General features: G+C 49.6%; 7 protein-coding genes across 7 annotated transcripts; 3 read left to right on the top strand and 4 right to left on the bottom strand.

Moving 5' to 3' along the window:
- Positions 1 to 1,094: 1,094 nt before the first annotated feature.
- Positions 1,095 to 1,904, bottom strand: ASPBRDRAFT_201254 (alpha/beta fold hydrolase; the record flags this gene model as incomplete). The annotated part of the gene is made up of 1 exon (XM_067621527.1): positions 1,095 to 1,904. One exon carries the CDS (start codon positions 1,902 to 1,904, stop codon positions 1,095 to 1,097), a length of 810 nt encoding a protein of 269 aa, XP_067473406.1.
- Positions 1,905 to 4,177: 2,273 nt separating this feature from the next.
- On the top strand, positions 4,178 to 5,173 carry ASPBRDRAFT_201253 (uncharacterized protein; the record flags this gene model as incomplete). Its single annotated transcript, XM_067621526.1, has 4 exons — positions 4,178 to 4,283; positions 4,339 to 4,449; positions 4,514 to 4,608; positions 4,655 to 5,173. 4 exons carry the CDS (start codon positions 4,178 to 4,180, stop codon positions 5,171 to 5,173), a joined length of 831 nt encoding a protein of 276 aa, XP_067473405.1.
- A 1,171-nt stretch (positions 5,174 to 6,344) lies between these two features.
- On the bottom strand, positions 6,345 to 8,357 carry ASPBRDRAFT_138669 (acyclic terpene utilization AtuA family protein; the record flags this gene model as incomplete). The annotated part of the gene is made up of 3 exons (XM_067619014.1): positions 6,345 to 8,074; positions 8,158 to 8,232; positions 8,306 to 8,357. The coding sequence occupies 3 exons, from the start codon at positions 8,355 to 8,357 to the stop codon at positions 6,345 to 6,347; spliced, it is 1,857 nt and encodes a 618-aa protein (XP_067473404.1).
- Positions 8,358 to 9,233: 876 nt separating this feature from the next.
- ASPBRDRAFT_666513 (uncharacterized protein) lies at positions 9,234 to 11,681 on the top strand (the record flags this gene model as incomplete). The annotated part of the gene is made up of 5 exons (XM_067628755.1): positions 9,234 to 9,505; positions 9,597 to 10,518; positions 10,589 to 10,671; positions 10,723 to 10,801; positions 10,867 to 11,681. 5 exons carry the CDS (start codon positions 9,234 to 9,236, stop codon positions 11,233 to 11,235), a joined length of 1,725 nt encoding a protein of 574 aa, XP_067473403.1. The 3' UTR covers positions 11,236 to 11,681.
- Positions 11,682 to 12,359: 678 nt separating this feature from the next.
- ASPBRDRAFT_138580 (uncharacterized protein) lies at positions 12,360 to 14,413 on the bottom strand (the record flags this gene model as incomplete). Its single annotated transcript, XM_067619008.1, has 9 exons — positions 12,360 to 12,590; positions 12,642 to 12,876; positions 13,071 to 13,171; positions 13,240 to 13,503; positions 13,557 to 13,701; positions 13,757 to 13,870; positions 13,928 to 14,052; positions 14,135 to 14,228; positions 14,292 to 14,413. The coding sequence occupies 9 exons, from the start codon at positions 14,411 to 14,413 to the stop codon at positions 12,360 to 12,362; spliced, it is 1,431 nt and encodes a 476-aa protein (XP_067473402.1).
- A 1,355-nt stretch (positions 14,414 to 15,768) lies between these two features.
- ASPBRDRAFT_138677 (Zn(II)2Cys6 transcription factor domain-containing protein) lies at positions 15,769 to 16,521 on the bottom strand (the record flags this gene model as incomplete). The annotated part of the gene is made up of 1 exon (XM_067619016.1): positions 15,769 to 16,521. A coding segment is annotated over one exon (753 nt), but the record flags the coding sequence as incomplete, so codon positions are not given.
- Positions 16,522 to 17,313: 792 nt separating this feature from the next.
- On the top strand, positions 17,314 to 18,773 carry ASPBRDRAFT_35379 (M20 family metallopeptidase; the record flags this gene model as incomplete). Its single annotated transcript, XM_067623340.1, has 4 exons — positions 17,314 to 17,400; positions 17,493 to 18,262; positions 18,338 to 18,465; positions 18,529 to 18,773. 4 exons carry the CDS (start codon positions 17,314 to 17,316, stop codon positions 18,771 to 18,773), a joined length of 1,230 nt encoding a protein of 409 aa, XP_067473400.1.
- Positions 18,774 to 19,427: the final 654 nt, after the last annotated feature.

Raw genomic sequence — 19,427 nt, 5'->3', positions numbered from 1 at the left:
ATAGCTTTACTCATTCGCTTAGCCAATGCCGATACCGACCCGAGCCCAATGCTGTTTATGAAGCTCATTCAACGCATAAAAGATGTGAAAACTAAATGAGACCCCTTAGCGCAGTGAAGACAAACTTGGATGACAAGCCCAACTTTCCTCCGGGCGGATACGCTGGCCATGGGATTGTTAAACCCTAATAACTAATAAATCTGAACTGCCATCCTCTCATCCTGTACCTGGCCAGCCTAAAATCAGGTCGATGATCACGTTGATATCTCCGAGCTGAACCTCTCTCGGATGCACTTTTGGAAGGGTGCCTTTGCGCTGAGAAAACTCTAAGCATTTGGCAGATCCTCCGTTTCTGGGTACCATGGAGCCCAGAACTCTGGCACGCATCAGACAACCTTATCTCGGAGAGAAATAAACTTGAGAACGGGGACATACTGACTTGCTTGCCCAGTGGAGTTACGTTATTCCTAAGCCAGTCGGCATCTCCAAGCACCATATTAAAGTCAAGCGGGAATTTAATGTAAGATTGCAGGTCTCAGATAGCCACACATTCTTTATGTGTTTACACCGAGTTTTGAGGGGATGTTGGGGTGGCGTTCAAGGACATTTCTTGCTTCAGACGGTAAGCATCTGTATATCTAGCACCTTGCTAGGTGGGCCCGAACGGGTATGAGAATATGACTTGAATTGAACTGATTTGAATTGAGTTGAAGTAGCTATAAAGGTACTGCATGGGACAATACGATGCCAACCTCTACTTCTCATCACATCTTCTACACCAGAAAACCACCCACCACAACAAAGCAAGACGGTCAGTCAGAGATAGAATTGAAGGCAAGGTCAAGCGGAAAGATGACAAACTATGGGTCGCGAATGGGTTAGAGGCAGGGCCAACACGCAAAATTATCATGAGGACTTACAAAAGTTCCGAAGAGATAGACGTGTGAAAAGAAGGATACAATTGCTTTGCGGGGAGATTGATTGTCTGACATTGTATTGACCTTGGAGGGCTCAAACTGAGAGAAGGATTATTTCAGTTTTCACACTTTACTTGACCGGTGTAAGTTCAAAGCACACCTACATTCGTCCGCATGTCACCCTGACACCAGTCCCAATTGAACCAGCCATTTACCAACTTCCTCGTTGAAAGTCACTGCTTCTTGATGATGCGGCCAGTGGCTACTGTCCTTCATAATAATGATTTGGTCCCCTTCCATAACTGGTAGAGCGCGATCGACGGTGGCGGCAGATTCCGATGCGCAAATGACTAGACGAGGCACTTTCCGTTTCTTGAATGCTTCAAGAGCATTTTCCTTAACCCCTAGGCTATCATCCATGCGAAATATCCCTTTTAATGTGTGAGAGACCACGGCAGGTGGGGTTCCCAGTACTCGCCGCGTATGCCATGACGTTAACCAATGTGGGGTGTCGGGAGTGTAGAACGTTTGTTTGAACATTTCAGCAGCTCGTACTGAGGCGTCAGAACCATCAATGTGAGTGAGTGCGGTGACTTTTTCTCTGGGAAGATTGTAGACAGGATCCGACAGAATGAGAGCCTTCACGCGTTCGGGGTTTTTGATTGCCAGGGCCGAGGCAATAACGGTGCCCATTGAGTGGCCCATGACCACACATTGGGATATTCCTAAGTGATTGAGCAGAGACACCGCATCGTCCGCAAATGTTTCTGGTCTGAGAGTTTGCAGGTCTGAAGGGATCGAAGATCGACCATGGCCTCTGTGGTCAATAGCCACGGTCTGGAATCCCAGCTGATGCAGATATTCTATCTGGAAGTTCCAGTCATGTAGGTCGCAGCCCCAGCCGTGCAAGCAGAGAACAGTGGGACCATTTTTCGGGCCATCGAGGATATAGAAGAGTTTGACGTCGTCATGGTTGAAGTAACTCATTTGGTGAGCCGGTTGGGTAGAAAAATGATGCTTGCAGAAGAAGGTTTGAGATTAGTACTGCAATTTCAGTTACAAGCAGGTGAATCGAGCTTTTATAGATGTCAGTCGCCGTTGCATGATCATCAACTTCTTCGGACAAATGGATAAGCTGGTCTGGACAGTTGAAAAATTACTTGGCCCAGTTTGAAACAAATCCGCGCTACATACTTTGCAGATGTGGAGAGCTAGAAGCGAGTCAGGTTGTTTTCGGCAGAGCCGGCTCGGGTTGAATCCTTCATATTGACAGTTCGTCAAGTATTGTGAGTATAGATATCCAACAATCAATATCCGCCGCCAAATTCGACTTAAAAGGTTCAAACCCTATTGGAGGAAGGGTATAAGACTCCACTCATGAAACACGACGATCATTAGGTGTGCAGGTGCATTGTCAGTCCCGGCTTCGGGAAATTTCCTGCAGCACACTCGCCATAAACATCACTCACTTATGCGTCGGTGCCGAGACTTCGCTTTAGTCATAGGAGACTTGCGGGCTGAGTGCATCTGTTAACTATTAGTTAACTACCTGACTGTTGTGAAGACACTGACTCAGTGCCAAGGAAACCACAGTTAATGAACTAACCTTAACTAAATAGTCAGTTGTCCAATAGCGTCGTAAGTGAGGCTTTACCGCCACACCAAGCCTTCCCGCGTGCCATACCCTACCGCCTACTCTAATAGACAACAGCTTGCTTCAGAGTCATAAGGCAGTCATTAATCAGTTTTACAAAGATGTCTATATAATGTTGTTAACTCTTCGCAGTGGTACCATCCCGGCATGATAATTATGAGTCTACTTAGTAGATACCGTGTCAGAACCCGCTCCTAGTGTGCTTTACGAGCGAATTCTCCGGAAGTGATACCGCTATATATACTAGCAATATCTTTCGATCAGACTGGAGTATATATGCCAGTATCTTCTTAGGCTTTGGTCATCTGAGCTTCGAAAGTATCTCGACTCTGATTATTAAAACCTACTTAGCTGCAATCGGTCCAAAATTGGCACTTTCTCTCTGTGTTCTCCAAATCTGTCTCATATAATAGCATTTACTTCTAGATATACCCCTCAATCACCAATGCGTCTAGGCGCCTGGAGTCAAACCGGAACTCATAATTGGTGCTTAGCTGGTATGGTGAAACCAAAGCTGGGTTGCGCTGGTCTAATTAGTACACCACCAGAAATACTCCACGTTCTTCTGGAACAACACTTGGATAGAGTTGGTAACAATGACGTTTATAATCAAGGAATGCAATTCAACTCATATCCTTATACCTGATCGAGCCCCGTATATAAGATGCTCGCTATGCAGTTGCTTCACCGTTTGAAGTTCGCTGAAAACCTTGGACGATGTCCGAGGATATTCGGTGACTTAGCTCAGAGCAAATTAACGCGCAAGATGGGGGTAACTTTAGGGTAATTGGCTCTCTTGCTCTAGAATACCCCTACATAACTTTGCCCCGGGATGCAGAAAGCTGGGTGTGGGTGACTAAAGGTTATAGTCAGACTGACGATGATGTGAATGCCAATGAACAATTTGCAGTTAGTTCAGGTCTCGAGCCTAAACTATTCTATGGAACATGAGTTTCACAGCTGCTGCCGAAGTCTACAACATAATGATATCGACATGGGCACCGGATCGGGATTGTTCGTGGAATTAACATTGGCACTAACTTGGTTATAGACTGGCGAGTCAGCGCTGACAGAGATCACTATGGGGAATTTGCGGGGAAGTATAGTGACACCGCACCCTTTTCTGGCGTCCTAGGCAGCTCGGAATTAGACGGTTGAGGATGCCACGTGCTTTAGTTAGCTATACGTATCATATTTAATCATATAACAAGATTGAGTGCCACCGACACGAGTCTTACCTCTATTCCAAATTTCCATGGCGTCGCAATCAACCACATTATCCGCCCTCGAGTGGCTCGGAGTTGGGGTTGCAGTGTTGAAAACCCGTAACTAAAACCCCAATGAAACCATAACTCACGCTCGCAATTAGACTGAAAGCCGATGTAGTCTGCTTGAGTATCTCTTCTTTATTCGTGATTCCGTTCCAACGATCAAAGGGGCCGCCGTCCTTCTCGAGTCACCTTTCATTCGCAATTTCGCATGCATATACCTCGAGCTTTTCTCCCAAGGCACTTGTGTATGCTCTCACCTTCCCTAATTCGAAAGTTGGAGATTGACTTGAGCAAGGGCCACCTCCCCGACAACTGACGAGCTGTATGAAACGTTTATGGAGTCTCAGGGGCTGGATGCAAAAACGGTTATACTCCCTGACGGCACTCGAGCACATTGGTTTGGGAGTCCCGCTGCGGAGAAAGTCCTTCTCTTCTTCCATGGTAATCCGGACACGGATTCAAGCAGAAGAGAAACGGTGGCTGATATGATCGTTAGGTGGCGGATACCTCATGTACGCCGTAAAGGGCCACTTTCATCTCATACATGAGTGTCTTCGTACCGTGGAGCAACAGGGTGGCAAACTTGCTGTCCTCTTTTTATCATATGGTAAAGCTCCTGCTCTCGCTCCCTGCTTTAACAGAACACGCGTTGGTTCACACTTTATCTACAGATGTCAGTCTACAAGCGCCCTACCCCCGGCAGCTGCAACAAGCATCAGCACTGCTACAATACGCTCTCAAAGTCCTCAACAAGAGACCCGAGCAAGTTAGTTATGCTTTCGTGCCAGCGAGACCAGTGCTAATTCTCATAGTTGTATTTGGCCGGCGACTCTGCGGGGGGGAACCTGGCCCTGGCTCTTCTCTCCCACATCCTTCACCCACATCCTCGAGTGGAGCCGGTACATCTTCCCGGGAAAATCAGTGGTGTGGCATTGCTCTCACCCTGGGTGACATTTGACACCTCGGCCGAGTCGATGCAGACTAACAGATACCGCGATGTACTGGCTGTTCCGGCACTGGAAAGCTGGGCTGCAATGTTCCAAGGGTCTGCACCCTCGGACCCATACCAGGAGCCCCTCAAGGCCCCCAAAGATTGGTGGCTGGGTCTCCCGGCGAACAAGGTCTTGGTCATAGCAGGGGCTGATGAGCTGTTTGTCGACGATATTCAAGAATTCGCTGCACAGCTGAGCGGCACTCACGAAGACGTGGAATTCTATGTTGTACCGGGAGAGGCACACGATCATCTCATATTGGAATTTCTGATGAATGAGAAGCGGACCAAGCAGCGGGATATATACGAGAAATGGCTCTGCCAGACCGTGCAGATGTAATGCTAAGCGATTCCGTGGAGTAGGCTAGCAGTAGAATGCGAATAATTCAAGGGAGGTCCGGTTTAAATTGTTCCATGTCGTAGACAACGAAAACCGCAGGGCTATTTAAATGGGTACACCATGGCCGGCGGCGCATTTGCACACCCCTCAAGACAAAATGGCATCCAAAAACCAGACTCAGACGCGTCTCTACATTAAGGATCAGTTCGTACCCAGTAAAATCAGGTGGACATTGCATGTTATCAACAGGGCGGCTCAGGAGATTACCATCAACGTATATTAGGCGGAAGAGGAGTATGTCGTCCTTGTTGTTAAAGCTGTAGTAGCAGCGTTCCTAGTGTGGTTCGGCCTCGGCTGATTCCATCGAGCACAATATAGTTACCGCCTGGTGAATCTCTACGAACAACACCACGAGGACCTGGCAGATCTGGAGGCGCGCAGTATGGGCCGCCCAGTCCGCACTTACAGTGAGTCATGGAGGAAGAGCAACGATCTCTCGGGGAATCTGTACCCTAACAACGGGTGCAGAGGAGTCCCTGAGATAAGCCAAATTTCTATGACAGATGGCCGGCAAAACAAAAGACATCAAAGGCGAGTCATCGCAAAGCGGATACATATAGCCGGCTTCCAGCTCGGGGAAATTAATTGCCTCGGTGGATTGGAGAGGCACTGTGGCCAAGCGCTTGCGTCTTCTATGTGAATCTGTCGCCGCTGCAAAGGCCGTACAAGAAGCCGTTGCCAAATCAAACTTGGAAAAGAGCAACATTGGAACTTGCCAGTGACCGCTTGTGAAATTCGAGGGTGCAGAGCTTGACAAGGCGGCATATGGAGCTGCAATGTCTATCCTACTCAACTTTGGCCAAGCATATATTGCCAGCTCTCGCGTCTATGTACACGAGAAGCTCTCGCTGAAGTTTCAAGCCAAGATGGTTCGCCCTCCGCAGGAGAAAGGACAGAATCCGCCAGATGAATATTGGGCTCCCCGAATATGTGAAACTTGGAGAGGAAAGTTGTAGTAGACTTATCCCCACAGACCAATTCTTACACGGCAGCGTCTTAGGATTATTAGAAACACAATGTATATTCAATATATTTAGTCCATACTCGAAGCTGGACATCACGTTCGTAGCCTAGTGATAACAACACTGCTAGGCTCAAGTGCGTGGCATGTTCAGAGAAACTTTGTAGGAATAGGAATATGAACCGCACGGATGAACTCCCCGAATCCCTTTCCAAGCGCGTCCAGTAGCTTTGAGCTGCTCACGCCTCTGCCCAGTGGGCCGTAAATGACGAAGTGCACGGCACGGATTTCTGGCATCTCCACACGTTCGATGAAATACCAATCCTGCCAATCTGTACCCATCAACTCTTGCATCTTGGCTCGAGTCATGAAGGAGCGGAACCACTTCCACTGCTCATCCGTTTGTACATATAAGCCAAGATTGATATTCCCACCCTTGTCGCCCGACCGTCCAAGAGCAATATCACCGAGTGGTCTATTGACAGTATCACCAAAGGTAGCGAGTGCCGTCGCATCCGACGCATCATAATTATCTCTACCCTTCAAAGGTTCAGTTGCCTTAGGTGGACCAACAACTGTGCGCCTGGGGTTTTGGACCGAATCAGGGTTGAAAACATTGATGGCTTCCTCAAGTTCAGACTGCATGATCTTGGCGGGGAAAAACCCGAGGAAAGGCTTTGGAACGGCAGTTCGCATATCCAGGGTAGAGTGCATGCCGGCGAAGTGTGCCATGCCATAGAAGTGCCACGCGGCTGGCACCCGGCCGAGAATCTTGGGATCTTTAGCTTGAGCGAAGAGTCGTAGATAAGTAGTAGAGCAGAGTTGCGAGGTCGGGTTGTCCATGGGGACACCCACTCGCTGGAAGTCGAGCACATCCAGCTGACTTGTGACGCCCCAGTCGTCCAGCTTGGCCCGGATTTGGGCCTCGTGAATATCCCATTTGTGAGCTGTTGCATAACCAGTCGCGTTGAACAGCATCTCACACTGATAACCCCCTTCGTAGAAGATGGCTAGCTTGGTGGTTGGGGGAGGGAGGTGCCCCCTGACCCCCGAGACATGAACCCTGTTACTCGCCTCCTCTTCAACCCTAATGTGGGTAATGTCTGCCTTCACATCGCTGTTGAGATAAATGTTTCCCTGGAGCTCATAGAGAAGCTGACATTTGACGGTATCCGGGGTGACGAAGCCTTTGAGACTCTCATGTTTAGTCACGACGCAGTCACCGCCGCTAGCAATCTCCACGATGGGAAGCCCAAGCCCGACAAAGATTTCTGGAGGATAACGGAAAGCGCCTGAGAAGTTTGCGCCCGTGACATAGGTGGAGCATTCAATGAGATGGCCTGCGATCAGGGCACCTGCCAGCTGGTCCAGGTCGGACTCCTGCCACTGATGCCACCAGGCGGCGGCGGCAATGACGGGGGACGCATCAGCAACACGCCCGCAAATGATGATATCCGCGCCTTGGTCGAGACCGGCCTTGATCGCACGGTAGCCAAGGTAAGCATTCGCGCAAACCACCGGCATAGTCTCAGGGTGATCCAAGAAATCCAGGGCATCCTTCGCCAAATGGACGTTCTCATTGTGGCCATCGAGGTGGGTGAGAGCACCAGATTTGATGTCCTCCAGGATACGCTGAGCTTTGTGAATGACGTTGTCTCCATCGACGTAGGCAACCGTCAAGTCAAGGCCTTTCTCCTTGACCAGCTTGTGCGTTTCCTCGGCGAGTCCCCTGGGGTTGATGGCGCCTCCATTGATCACGATCTTAATATGTTTCTCCGCAGCAATTTCGAGGGTCTTTTGGATCCCATCCCATGCGGTTGGCACCCAGCCGGGGCCTGCTGAATTTCTAACTTCCACGGCATGATTGGCCAAATTAACCTCTGTGAGCACATAAATAGGTCAGCAACACCTTCAAGCGCAGATAATCGCATCTATATGGTCGATTGACACGACCATCACATACCGGCGAGATAGTCCCCCGTAATCACATCCACGGGGCCGTGCTTGGCCTGATTGTACATGTGCACACCCGGATCGCCTGAGACAAGAGGTGTTAGTCAATGTTGTATTCAAAAGCATGATGGACGGTGTTTCCATCACTGGTGCCGTACTCATCGCGCCGGAGCAATTGGCGATCCTCACGGGTCTCTTGACATCTGGCATGCTGGCGGTAGTAGCTTGGCTTGGTGGCTAGGTTCAAAATCAGAAAGGGAAGAATGGAGGAGACAATGGCGACGAAGCGATCATTGCCGACAGCAAGTTCGCAATTTATATGCCTACCACTGTGATTATCCTGTGGTCCGTTGCGTGTCTGTAGGCTGTCGCCCTCGGCTACCATTCTCATCCTCGTCCATTTTCCCCATGTTCCCGGAGCCATGCCTCTCGTCATAGCACAACCAACCGGCGCATTACCATCTACTGCAGTCTTTATGCAGGGATCGACCGCATGAACCATTGATCTAGTTAACTATTTAGTTGAAGGACGGTACAATGAGTCGACGCCACTGAGTCAGCGCCACTGAGTCAGCGCTGGGCCGCAACGCCCGGATGTACTCCCCACAGTGGCGATCCTTTCTCCAACCACCATCTACCTTTCCAGCACAGTCCAGCGTATCTCTGGCAGCTTTCCCAGTGGATCCATTACACGCAATGTGCCCGCTGGTATGACCTATTCCGATCGACATACAGCTGTCCAAAAAAACCTACGGAGTAGCGGTAAGCCGCTCGTCCCAGGGACCCATTCCAAGTAAATCTACAGTTAATATGCGGGACACAAATCCAGTCTCACAGTCGGCATTCTCTCCATTCAACAACCGTCCCATCGGGCGAGCGGATTCGGCTCATCTTGCCTTGGTTATTCTGGTCTGATGGGTCGGGCGCGAATACTCTGGCCTGAGGTCCTTTCCAGGACAGTTTGTGGATCAACGCTGGAATCCTCTTTATATCGTCAATCCGTCCATCTAAATGCTCCCGGCCAGGCGCTTCTTTGTCTAGCAAAGCTACCAACCCATCCATCTATCCCTTCGTTCACTGCTCAACATGACGTCCATCAGCGAGTACTCCGTTCCTTCGGAGTCCAAAAAGCTCTTTGAAGAGGGAATCTTGCAGAATCCTCTGATGCCCGATCTTCCCAGTGAACTGGCGTCGCTCAGCAAACACATTCATTTCGAGGGTTCTGACAAGCCCATCATCCCGATCAATTGGCGGCTTGCAGAGAGCATCTCAGCCATCAAGGCCTTTGAGGCCACGATGCTGAACTATCTGTTGGTCAAGAAGTATAACATCGAGCCGGTGGAAATCAACATCAACACGTATGTTCCCACCCAACCCCGGCAAACATATCCAACAGGATCTACAGAGGGCGCGACGACTAATCTCCGGAACACTCGACTCGTGTTATAGTAATCATGCTAGCTTGTTCTTCATGTCGGTTGTCATTGCCCGGTACTTGAAGGATGGGAAGCCAGTACCGGTGGATCCATTTTCCACAGACATCTTAAAGCTGTTCCCCAGTCAGGATAAGCACGATTCTCAGAAAAGTCTACATCGCAGCCTTGCTACCAACATTTACAAAACTAAAGATGATCGATTCTACCATCTTCATGGAAACATGAACCCCGATCCTACACTGAGAAGCCTCGGTCTCCCCCTAGACGGCGAAGAAAATGATACCTACGAGGCGGTGGTGAAGAGGATTGGAGATGCTGTAGCTCAGCATAATTCCGCCGAGCTGGACGAGCTCCAGAACGAGAAGGCTCGAACCTCGGGAACCATCGCATACACCGCAGACGAATACTTTGGCACGGAACAAGGCAACGCATGTGCTAATGTTGGATTGTATGAGGTTTTCCAGGATGCGAAATCGGCCCAGCCCCCTGCTTGGTGGCCGGACCACTCTTCCGTTCCTTCATCACCGAAGAGACCTCTTGCGGGCCTCAAGGTTGTTGATCTGACCCGGGTCATTGCAGGTCCCTGCATCACTCGTTCGCTTGCCGAAATGGGCGCCAGTGTCATGCGTGTGGTGTCGCCGGAAGTGACAGATATGTCGGCCGTGCACCAGGACTTGAACTGGGGGAAGTGGAATTCCTATCTGCATTTGAAGAATGAAGCGGACGCGAACAGGTTGCGGGACTTGATCCGGGAGGCAGATATCGTTGTGGACGGGTATCGTCCAGGAGTGATGGATAGACTTGGGTTCGGGCGACAAGCAATCTTTGACCTGGTCAAGGATCGCTCTCGCGGAATCATCCACGTACGGGAGAACTGTTACGGTTGGTACGGGCCATGGGCCCATCGCAGTGGCTGGCAGCAGATCAGTGATGCGGTACGGAACTACCCTAACCTGTGTTCAAACTCTCCGTTTAGCTGAGCCTATCTAACACACATTTTCACAGTGCTGCGGTGTTTCGCGAGCCTATGCACAAGCCATGGGGCACGATGAGGCTGTTACGCCTGTTTTCCCTAACTCCGACTACTGGTACGTTAAATGTTCTCGTTCAAGACAGTTATGGCTAACGGTATGATCTAGCACTGGCACTATCGGCTCTGCTGCCGTCTTGGAGACACTTGTTCAACGCTCACAAAAGGGTGGTAGTTATGGCGTGGATGTACGAGTCACTGTTACCTACATCGAACTTCCTCAGGATCCGCTAATCAGAATCTCAATTTCTAGGTCGCACTCAACTACTATTCCCAATGGCTTGTGCGGTCATGTGGTACCTATGACGAAGATATCTGGAACGACGTGTGGAAGAGACACGACTCGATCACCTTCCGTCACTATCACGCCATGCAGCATCTGCTTCCTGCGATTCTTCGAAGCTTGTGCAAACATGACGAACAAACATTGTTCAAGCCGGGGTTTTTCGAGCCCCGGCTGGCAAAGAACATGAACACTACCTTCCTTGTCGTCAAGCCAATCGCTCAATTTCCAGGCAAGGAGGTTGATCTCAAATACAACGTTGGTACTCGCGGCAATGGGATTGACCAACCTGTGTGGCCCAAGGATCTGACAGTAGAAGTCGTCACTGGATCTAACTAATCCGGGGTTGACAGATGGTGGATGGTATGGTATATACAGTATCGATAGTATCGATTGGGATTAATGCTACCTCTCCATCTGGTTTTTTGACGTTTTTGAAGAGTGGGTCGCAACAAGGTGCCATGTCCTTTTCACTCTGGGAGTGCTTACAGGGAGGGAGGGTGAACAGCTCCTCATGCACCGTAGTAGCGTCGTCATTTCTCTTCAGCCATCAGCAGTTGCTATTGCTATCAAGGCCTAATTGGCATTGCGGTCAGAATATTTATCTATATTTTTCTGGATGATCTGAATGGCTTTAGCTGAGTCATGAAGCATATTCGACGAGTATTAGTGCTTGCTGCCCGCATCCAGATGTTGCTGAACAATTGGTGGTTTTCAAGCCTTGCTATTTCTGTGGCCCATTTTACTTGTCTTTTTTTTTTTGTAAATGAAACCTGTGACTGGGAAAATCCAATGGAAGAGAACAATACTGTGGGTTCTTTGGAGGGTAATTCAGACAGTGCGTGAAGAATACATTAGTCACGTCACATATAGGAGGTCGCTAGGCCAGCTAGGATATTTCGCTACACTTGTAATAAATAACTGATGCTTAGCATGCACTTTTTTTGACAGAGAATGTTTGCAAGCTGAATGGTACATTTCTTTTGCATGCTGAAGAAATGTGAGCCGTAAAGTTCATCGGAAGGTAAGATCGTAAATCTGGCCCTGCCAAGGACAAAGAGGGAAACTACACGATGTAGAAATAACTCATTGATTCAGCAACCCGACCTTGTCAATTACAGATACAAGTAACTAGCTGGAAGCGCGATTGGAACCTGATATACTCCGCTGTCCTCACACGCCATGCATCGGAAGGTTCGACTAACTCTTCCACCGACTTAGGGCGGAACTGAACAATAACATGCAATAGGGACACGTAAAATGTTAAGATTGACAGGAACCTATCGAGTTCACCTTTATTCTAGCCCTGACGACAACAGAGCAGTTGCCTATCTCACAAGAGCCATGAGGTCTTACAATTTCCCCCTTTCGCCCATTGACGGTGCTGAAAATCACATGTCTGACAACGTCTTTCCGGCAGCAGTAGCGATTCTGCCATGCTTGCGCGAATGCGCTCCTCAGCGCTAGTAGACATACCGGAAATTCGGATTGTCGGTGTCGGTGATATCAGCTGCTAATTCAGGAACGATGACCGACGTCTTGTTATCATTTGTATTGATAATGACGGCATGATTCGGCACGACCTGCCCGTGTATCTGATCACGTTTCGCGTTCTCCAAGCGCCAAAGAAGTCCCAGTATCAGGATAAGAACTGTGGCTGCAGACAAGCAGGCCATGACCGCGATGAAGCCACTCTATACGTTGATAAGTCTTTGCCTCACAGATGCATCGAGCCATTGACTCACTTTATACCCAGGTTGTTCGCGACTGAAGAAGAGAAAAGGCCCGATAATATTACCGGTACAGTACGCAACAAACATCATTGCACTAACGGTGGCCTTCTTGGTAAATCCGGCCACATTAGACGATACCATGGATAAGGTCATTGGTAGACCGGCAGCGTATGCGGTAAAGAGGAACATTCCCAAAAGGCGAGGGCCCTGCCTTTCGCATGCATATATAAGAACGCACCCGGTAAGCCTTTGGTATTGCTTAATGTCAGAGTTGATCTCAAATAGCGCAATAAACCGGGATCCCTGTAGACCTACCCTACCGTAGTACAGATTGAGACGAGGATGCACCGGCTATTGGGAAATCGACCGGCAAGGAAGGTACTGACGAGTGACTTCCTGTCAATAGCACTTTAAACAAACCGTCCTTGAAGGCGACTTTACCTTCCGATAACGAACAGCCCATGTACTGTGCCCATGGGCATCTGTAAAAGGTAGGTATTCAGTGTTGAAAAACCCATCCCGCTCAGAACAATGGTGCCAAACTAAGTCGCCGTATTAGTGCCAGTTTCGACTACTGACCGAGAGAATATTGAGAATGCCTATTACTTACCATGGTCAAACCTCCATTTGGGATGTTATTTGCAACTTGGAAGAAGAACAGAATCCAGATACGGTAGTCAGTGAGAGCCTGCCAAACTTGATCCCACTGGATGACATCGCTCTTGATGCCGGTTTGATTGTGTTTAAGTCGTTCGACAGCTTCCCGGCGCTCGTGTTCCATCAGAAAACGGGCAGATAACGGCGAATCCGGGAGGAAAATAAGCAGAGCGATGGCTAATACCACGGTGGTCAACCCGTAGATTATAAAAAGCCACTGACCTGGATTTAGTTCTCACGGCGCAATCGTACCATGATAGGAGGACTCACTTTCCACGCCGCGATGCTTCCGTGAATATGCGCTACTCCGTATGCAACCAGACCACCGAATGCCGTTGCAAATGAGTTTCCTGCGAACCAAATACCATGTCTTAAGGGCTGTTCCTCTCTGGTATACCACATACCCGTAATCAGACTAGTTTGCCTCTCAGTAAGCGACAATGAATGCGGATTAAGGTTGCAGATTTTACCTGAAGCCAGGAGAGGCCGCAGCCTCAGTGGCACCAAGAAAGAACCGCGTGGCATATAATCCTGCGACATTGTGGGTTGCCGCGTGACAGGCCAGGACGGCGCCCCAGAGAAGTCTTCAACGATATTTTAGTAACCCCATCAGGTATGCGATATAATTGGCATGGGCTTACACGTTGATGGCGAGGAATTTGCCAATTGGTAAACGCACCATGAGCATTGAAACGGGGTAGGAGAATGCAAGATAAGCGAAGTAGAAGATGCTCCCTGCCCAAGAATAATGATTGCCATCTAAGTTCTATAGAAATGAAGCTTATCAGATGTTGCAAAGATAGACAGACACATTGATAAAAGTCGTAGACTGTTGGACCAGAACGTACGAGGTCTTCCATGATTCCCATGATTGCAGACTGTCCCAAGGTCTGTTTATCCAGGAATTGAAGCATATATGAAAACATCATGAGCGGCATAAGACTGTCCATTCTTTCATCAATGGCGGAGAAATCGAAGCAAATAAAACCAGATGGTGTAACTTACTGCCAGTCAATCTTGCGGAGCAACCTCTCGCTAGATGCATTGGGCATTGGGGTAAGAAACTCCTCTCCGGGTGAGATATCAGGGTTGCCGTCTGCATCGCTCACAGGGGCATCGCCTTTCATCTTCGCGGACATCTTGTTCAGGAGCAAATGGGCTAACGGAACTCAACAGATTTAGGGATCTGGGGAATAGAAAAGGTTATGGCACGTTTATATATCCAAGGTTTTCCATTGCCTTAATGTACTGATATAACAACTGATAAACGAACCCCAACTGCTACATAGTCAGAGTATACCGTTATCAGGAAGCTTCCTCTTCCCCGGCTTAGATAGCACACGCGATGTAGTTAGTTACCCCGGAAAGGTCGCTGGACTAACTCTGCTGCTTAGCCAACCAGAGCTGGCCGCTTCACCGTCCACTCAGCGCGAACGAATGTGAGGGGAGTGCTATCTTAACCAGCCCAATGATTGGCTAAGTCGGCAATTCTACGCCACAAGATAGATGCTAAACAGCACACTTCTACAGAGCAAGATGACTCGACTGGGAGATTGGGACTGATATCGTTTCTAGTCGGAATAATAACCCGTTCCCCACCAACCCTGTCTTGGATCTTTTATGTTTTGCTAAGGGGAAAGGAGCTCTCCATATCGCTCGACATTGATTTGTAGATTCAGCTAGGGATACTGTTCTTTCCATTCTCGTTGGACCCACGCCACCTTACCCATTCAAAAACACCCCGGGCCTGAAGCCGAGACATCGCATCTTGTATCCACTGCCTACTACTCCCGTCGGGCGTTGATTCTCCAAACACGGTCATCGGCCACAGTACCCGACCCAGAGACGAGTCATCGTCCTGAGACAGCTTCCGAAATATGTTCATAGCATAGCCGAGGCTGTTGAGATGACAGCCTGTCAAGGAGTTTGTTTTCCGAAGACATGACAATCGGTGGAAAAGCCATTCCACCGCATGAAATTCTGCCACGACAAAATAAACCGTACGGAGCTCACGGGTCCGAGGATACGAATCGGACCGCTGACTCATTGCGATTAGATCCTGGTATCGCTAGTAAACATTAGCTAGAGAAACAACAGATATGTATTTAGCCATTCAGGCATGTCTTTTGTAAGATCTTGAGTTCGCTCTCCAGAGGGGCAAAGTCTTTCTTGTCCGGACATCGATCCAATCGTAATAGCCGATACTTTAGCTTATTGCACTCATTGAACAGTTCCAGAGGCCGGAAGATTGACATGTCATCCATCAGCTGATCCATTGGATAGCTGGACGACCAGAGGGACAGGTTCGTGTTGCGGCTGCCGTGGAATAGTTCACTCAGGACTGTCAAGAAGGGGCGTTCATGACCTGCCGCTTCCCAAGAATTGGATACAGAGGAGTCCCGGTCGCACTGAATCAGGTGAATGTACCTGAGTTGCAAGGTTAGATGAGCCCTATGCAAAAAACGCAACATCACCTGGCAACCTACATAATCAGAAGCACAAGTTGCTGGCTTAATTGTGGTAAATCAGAGGAAAGTCGGGGCAGGTGCCGAGGCTGCCGGGTATCCAGGATGCGCAGGAAAGCATAAACGCCCCGAATATGAATGTCCACCCCAGCCCGATCAAAACTAAAATAATATTCATACACCACCATGAGTAAAAACGCCGCCAAAATCTCGTTCACATCACGGGGTGAGAAGTACCGCCGAGAGGCAAGTAAGGCCTGGAAATCTTGGAGAGCATGGCGGTAATGGCTGGCGCCTGTTTTCAAAGGGCTCCCACCAGGAGGCGAGTACGGCCCGTGAGGAGTCTCACGTCGAGCTCGATGGCGGAGGCCCTCCAATTCTGTTGCCGCGATAGCCAAGATCATGCGCATCACGACGCACGAGTGGGGGGCTATATCCGTTTGCAAGTAATATAGCGAGTTCCACCGCCAAGGCTTCCCAAACCACCGGATCAGAGACGAGTGGGGATAGAAAGATAAATATTCCCGGTCTTGTACGGAGAGACCCAGCGAGCTCGGGAATGAGGAGCTCGCGTACCCAGAGATCGGGCTGCGAGGGAGAAGAGGTGGGTTCAATCTTGCTTGTAGGACCGGTGCTCGCCGAGCGCCCTTCTCTCGGGGCTTTGAACTCGACTGGAGCCACTGGCACTCCAGCTGGCTAGCGATACACCTTCGACATGATGGATGCTCTTCGCCACATTTGACTTTGCGCGTCCGGCATGTAAAACAGCCTATTGGTGCTGCATGAGCCGGGGTCCCTGTCGATGACCACCTCTGGGCTCAAGAGCCGACGAGGGAAGGGGGTGAGGGGATAAACGACTTACCATTTCGGGAACGGGTTGCCCGGCGTCTGGGGACTAGAGGAGGCATGGAGGAGTATCGTATACGTTAGTGGAGAAGGGTAAACAGATGATTGGATTCAGAGTGTTCTGAGGGGCGCATGAAATGCACAGTGGGATTTCAAGTGGGAGATTTGAGGAGGTTGAGACAGGAACAACAAAAAGGAAATCTACGAAGCCGTGCTTTTTCACTCGGCAGGGACAGTCATGGCGTGGTCCACTTATGATTATGTTTGGTTCTCCAGTTCTCCACCGATCATAACTCTAACTGAGTACGTTACTAGTAGTACGAGTAGGCGCATTTCCGTGGCTCGCCTATCTCAGAGCGCCCTATTGGTCATTCTTAGGCGAAGTCTCACTGCTGATTGGGCCACCAGAGCGAAGGCTGGGTTTCGCATCGACATCCGTCGGCTTCCACGTATGATTCTGGATCAGCGTCGGTTAAGGAAATGGACGATAAACATGAGATAAGAGAATAGACCGTGGTAATATAGCATGGCTGTCTCAATTGTCGCCCATATGCGCTTCCCCGAGGAACACACTAGGTAGATCAGCGTGACATAAATACTATCCGCGTACTATCCACCGTCTGGACTGTTGGCCTTCACCTGTCACTCCAACGTTTAATACTCTACCCCCTGCTTGATTTCCTCCTCTGTTGGCATCATCTTTCTCACTTAGAGCCATGGCTATTTCGAGTGCCGTGATTCAGCAAGATTTGGCCCAGAGTTTGACGACTCACGAATTTGACCTGTGGAATGTCTCTCAAGGGGTATGTTCCTTTCCAAATGCGAAACAAGGACTAGTACCATCTTGCAAATATCAATTAATCTCAATCTTCTAACAAAGGAAATTGTTCAATAGATCCATGCGAATCCAGAACTCGCCTTCGAGGAGAAATTCGCGCACGACACCATCTGCGATCTCTTAGAGAAGCTGGGGTATTCGGTTACTCGACACGCCTATGGAATTGATACAGCCTTTGAGGCCGAAGCGGGCTCTGGCGGAGGCTTGATTGTCTACAATGCCGAATATGATGCTCTACCCGGGATCGGCCATGCCTGTGGACACAACCTGATCGCTGCCTCGTCCGTGGCCGCCTTTCTGGCCACCGCAGAAGCCCTCAAGACGCACGAGATCGTAGGTCGCGTCCGTCTGCTGGGAACACCTGCCGAAGAAGATGGTGGCGGTAAAGTCGCGTTGCTCAAGGCAGGCGCGTACGAAGGAGTGGACGCGTGTCTGATGGGCCATCCAGGCCCTCGTTTCCCCGATCGTGGGCCAAGGGGTGGCGTGGTGGTCGCCCGGTGCATGGCTCGGGTTGGCGTGGTCGCGACTTTTCATGGCGTAAATGCACACGCAGGCAATGCGCCATGGTTAGGCCGCAACGCCCTGGATGCAGTGGTCGCGGCCTACACAAGCATTGCTATGCTTCGCCAGCAGACTATTCCAAATCAGCGTATCCATGCCATCATCTCCAAGGGAGGTGATAAGCCCAATGTCATTCCGCACTTGACCGAAATGCAGCTATTCGTGCGGAGTGAAACCGATGCCGATATGAAAAGTACCTGCCAGCGGATTGTTGACACCTGCGAAGGTGCTGCCAAAGCGGCGGGCTGTTCGGTGGAGTTCAAGTGGTATGTAGTCAATAACTGCTTGTGGTCCTCTTGTTCTCCTCTCCTGTCTCGATGAAACTGACCTTATCTGTTCAGGACGGAGAGTTATAAGGATCTCCAATGTAGCGACACAATTGCGGATACGTTCTATGCACACTGCCAAAGCCAGGGCTTGGATTACATTCGTTCTATTCCAACCGTGAGTGGAGCGTCCACGGACCAAGGTACTTTCCTCCTCCGACCTAGCGAGGCAGTCTCTGAGTCTCGCAACTAATTCATTCTCGTAGGAAATGTTAGCTATGCACTACCTAGTTTGCATCCCGGCTTCTTCATCGACGTCGAAGGCACCCAGATCGGTCCTCATCATCCTTTGTTTGCACGAGCGGCTGGCTCTCGCTCCGGGTTTGAGGATTCGCAGAGGTTTGCCCAGGCTATGGCGGCGACGGGACTGGAACTCCTTCAAGACGACGATTTGCGTAAGAAGTTGTGGGCGGAGCACAAAAAGCGGTTTTCCGCTGAGAATTCGGACTAGGGGGACTCTCTCGGAAATATAATCACACAGAGACCGCTGTCGAACTAAGTCGTGTCCTTTTTTGGGTGAGACCTCTGGAGATGACTCTGTCTCTTTTTATTAGTGTTTAGTAGTTGATTGCTTTTGACAAGCAGCAGCCACCATATATCCAAGGAGTCATCGAACGAAAAGACGGGGTATTAGACATCATTTCAGAAACTTCATCAATGTAGGCTTTCCAAACTGTTTGTATAGAAATATTGGTTAGATTTTGGTTCTAGCAAGCATATTGGTCCAGCAGAGTTCAATCAAGCTTGGTAACTATCATAATAGCCCAGGAGGCAAATACCAGAAAACGGTTCAGTTGGTCCCGAGGCCACATATGTGGTGGATTTGGAGATCGCTGGCTCTCCGGCGCCTGTACAATAATCTTATGCAGATCCAATTCTAGGGTGAGGACCTGCTGTTGACCGGGCCCTCGAATGAAGATTGTTTCTCCCTCCGACTCTAACCCTTCTACCATCATTGTCTCTCGGTTCCCATCGCAGTCCTGCCAAGCACAGTGTAACTCACTGGTGTCAGATCGCGTACACCGCCCCAAATAACCCCCTTGGTAATAGATGACAGCGTTCCCTTTGTCGTTTACTGCAGGGTGGATCAGTGCAATGACTTGAT

The sequence above is a fragment of the Aspergillus brasiliensis genome (genome assembly GCF_001889945.1).
Source record: "Aspergillus brasiliensis CBS 101740 unplaced genomic scaffold ASPBRscaffold_23, whole genome shotgun sequence".
NCBI classification, from domain to species: Eukaryota; Fungi; Ascomycota; class Eurotiomycetes; order Eurotiales; family Aspergillaceae; genus Aspergillus; species Aspergillus brasiliensis.
Note: the sequence above shows the minus strand (reverse complement) of the source record. Positions and strands in the feature narration are given on the sequence as shown.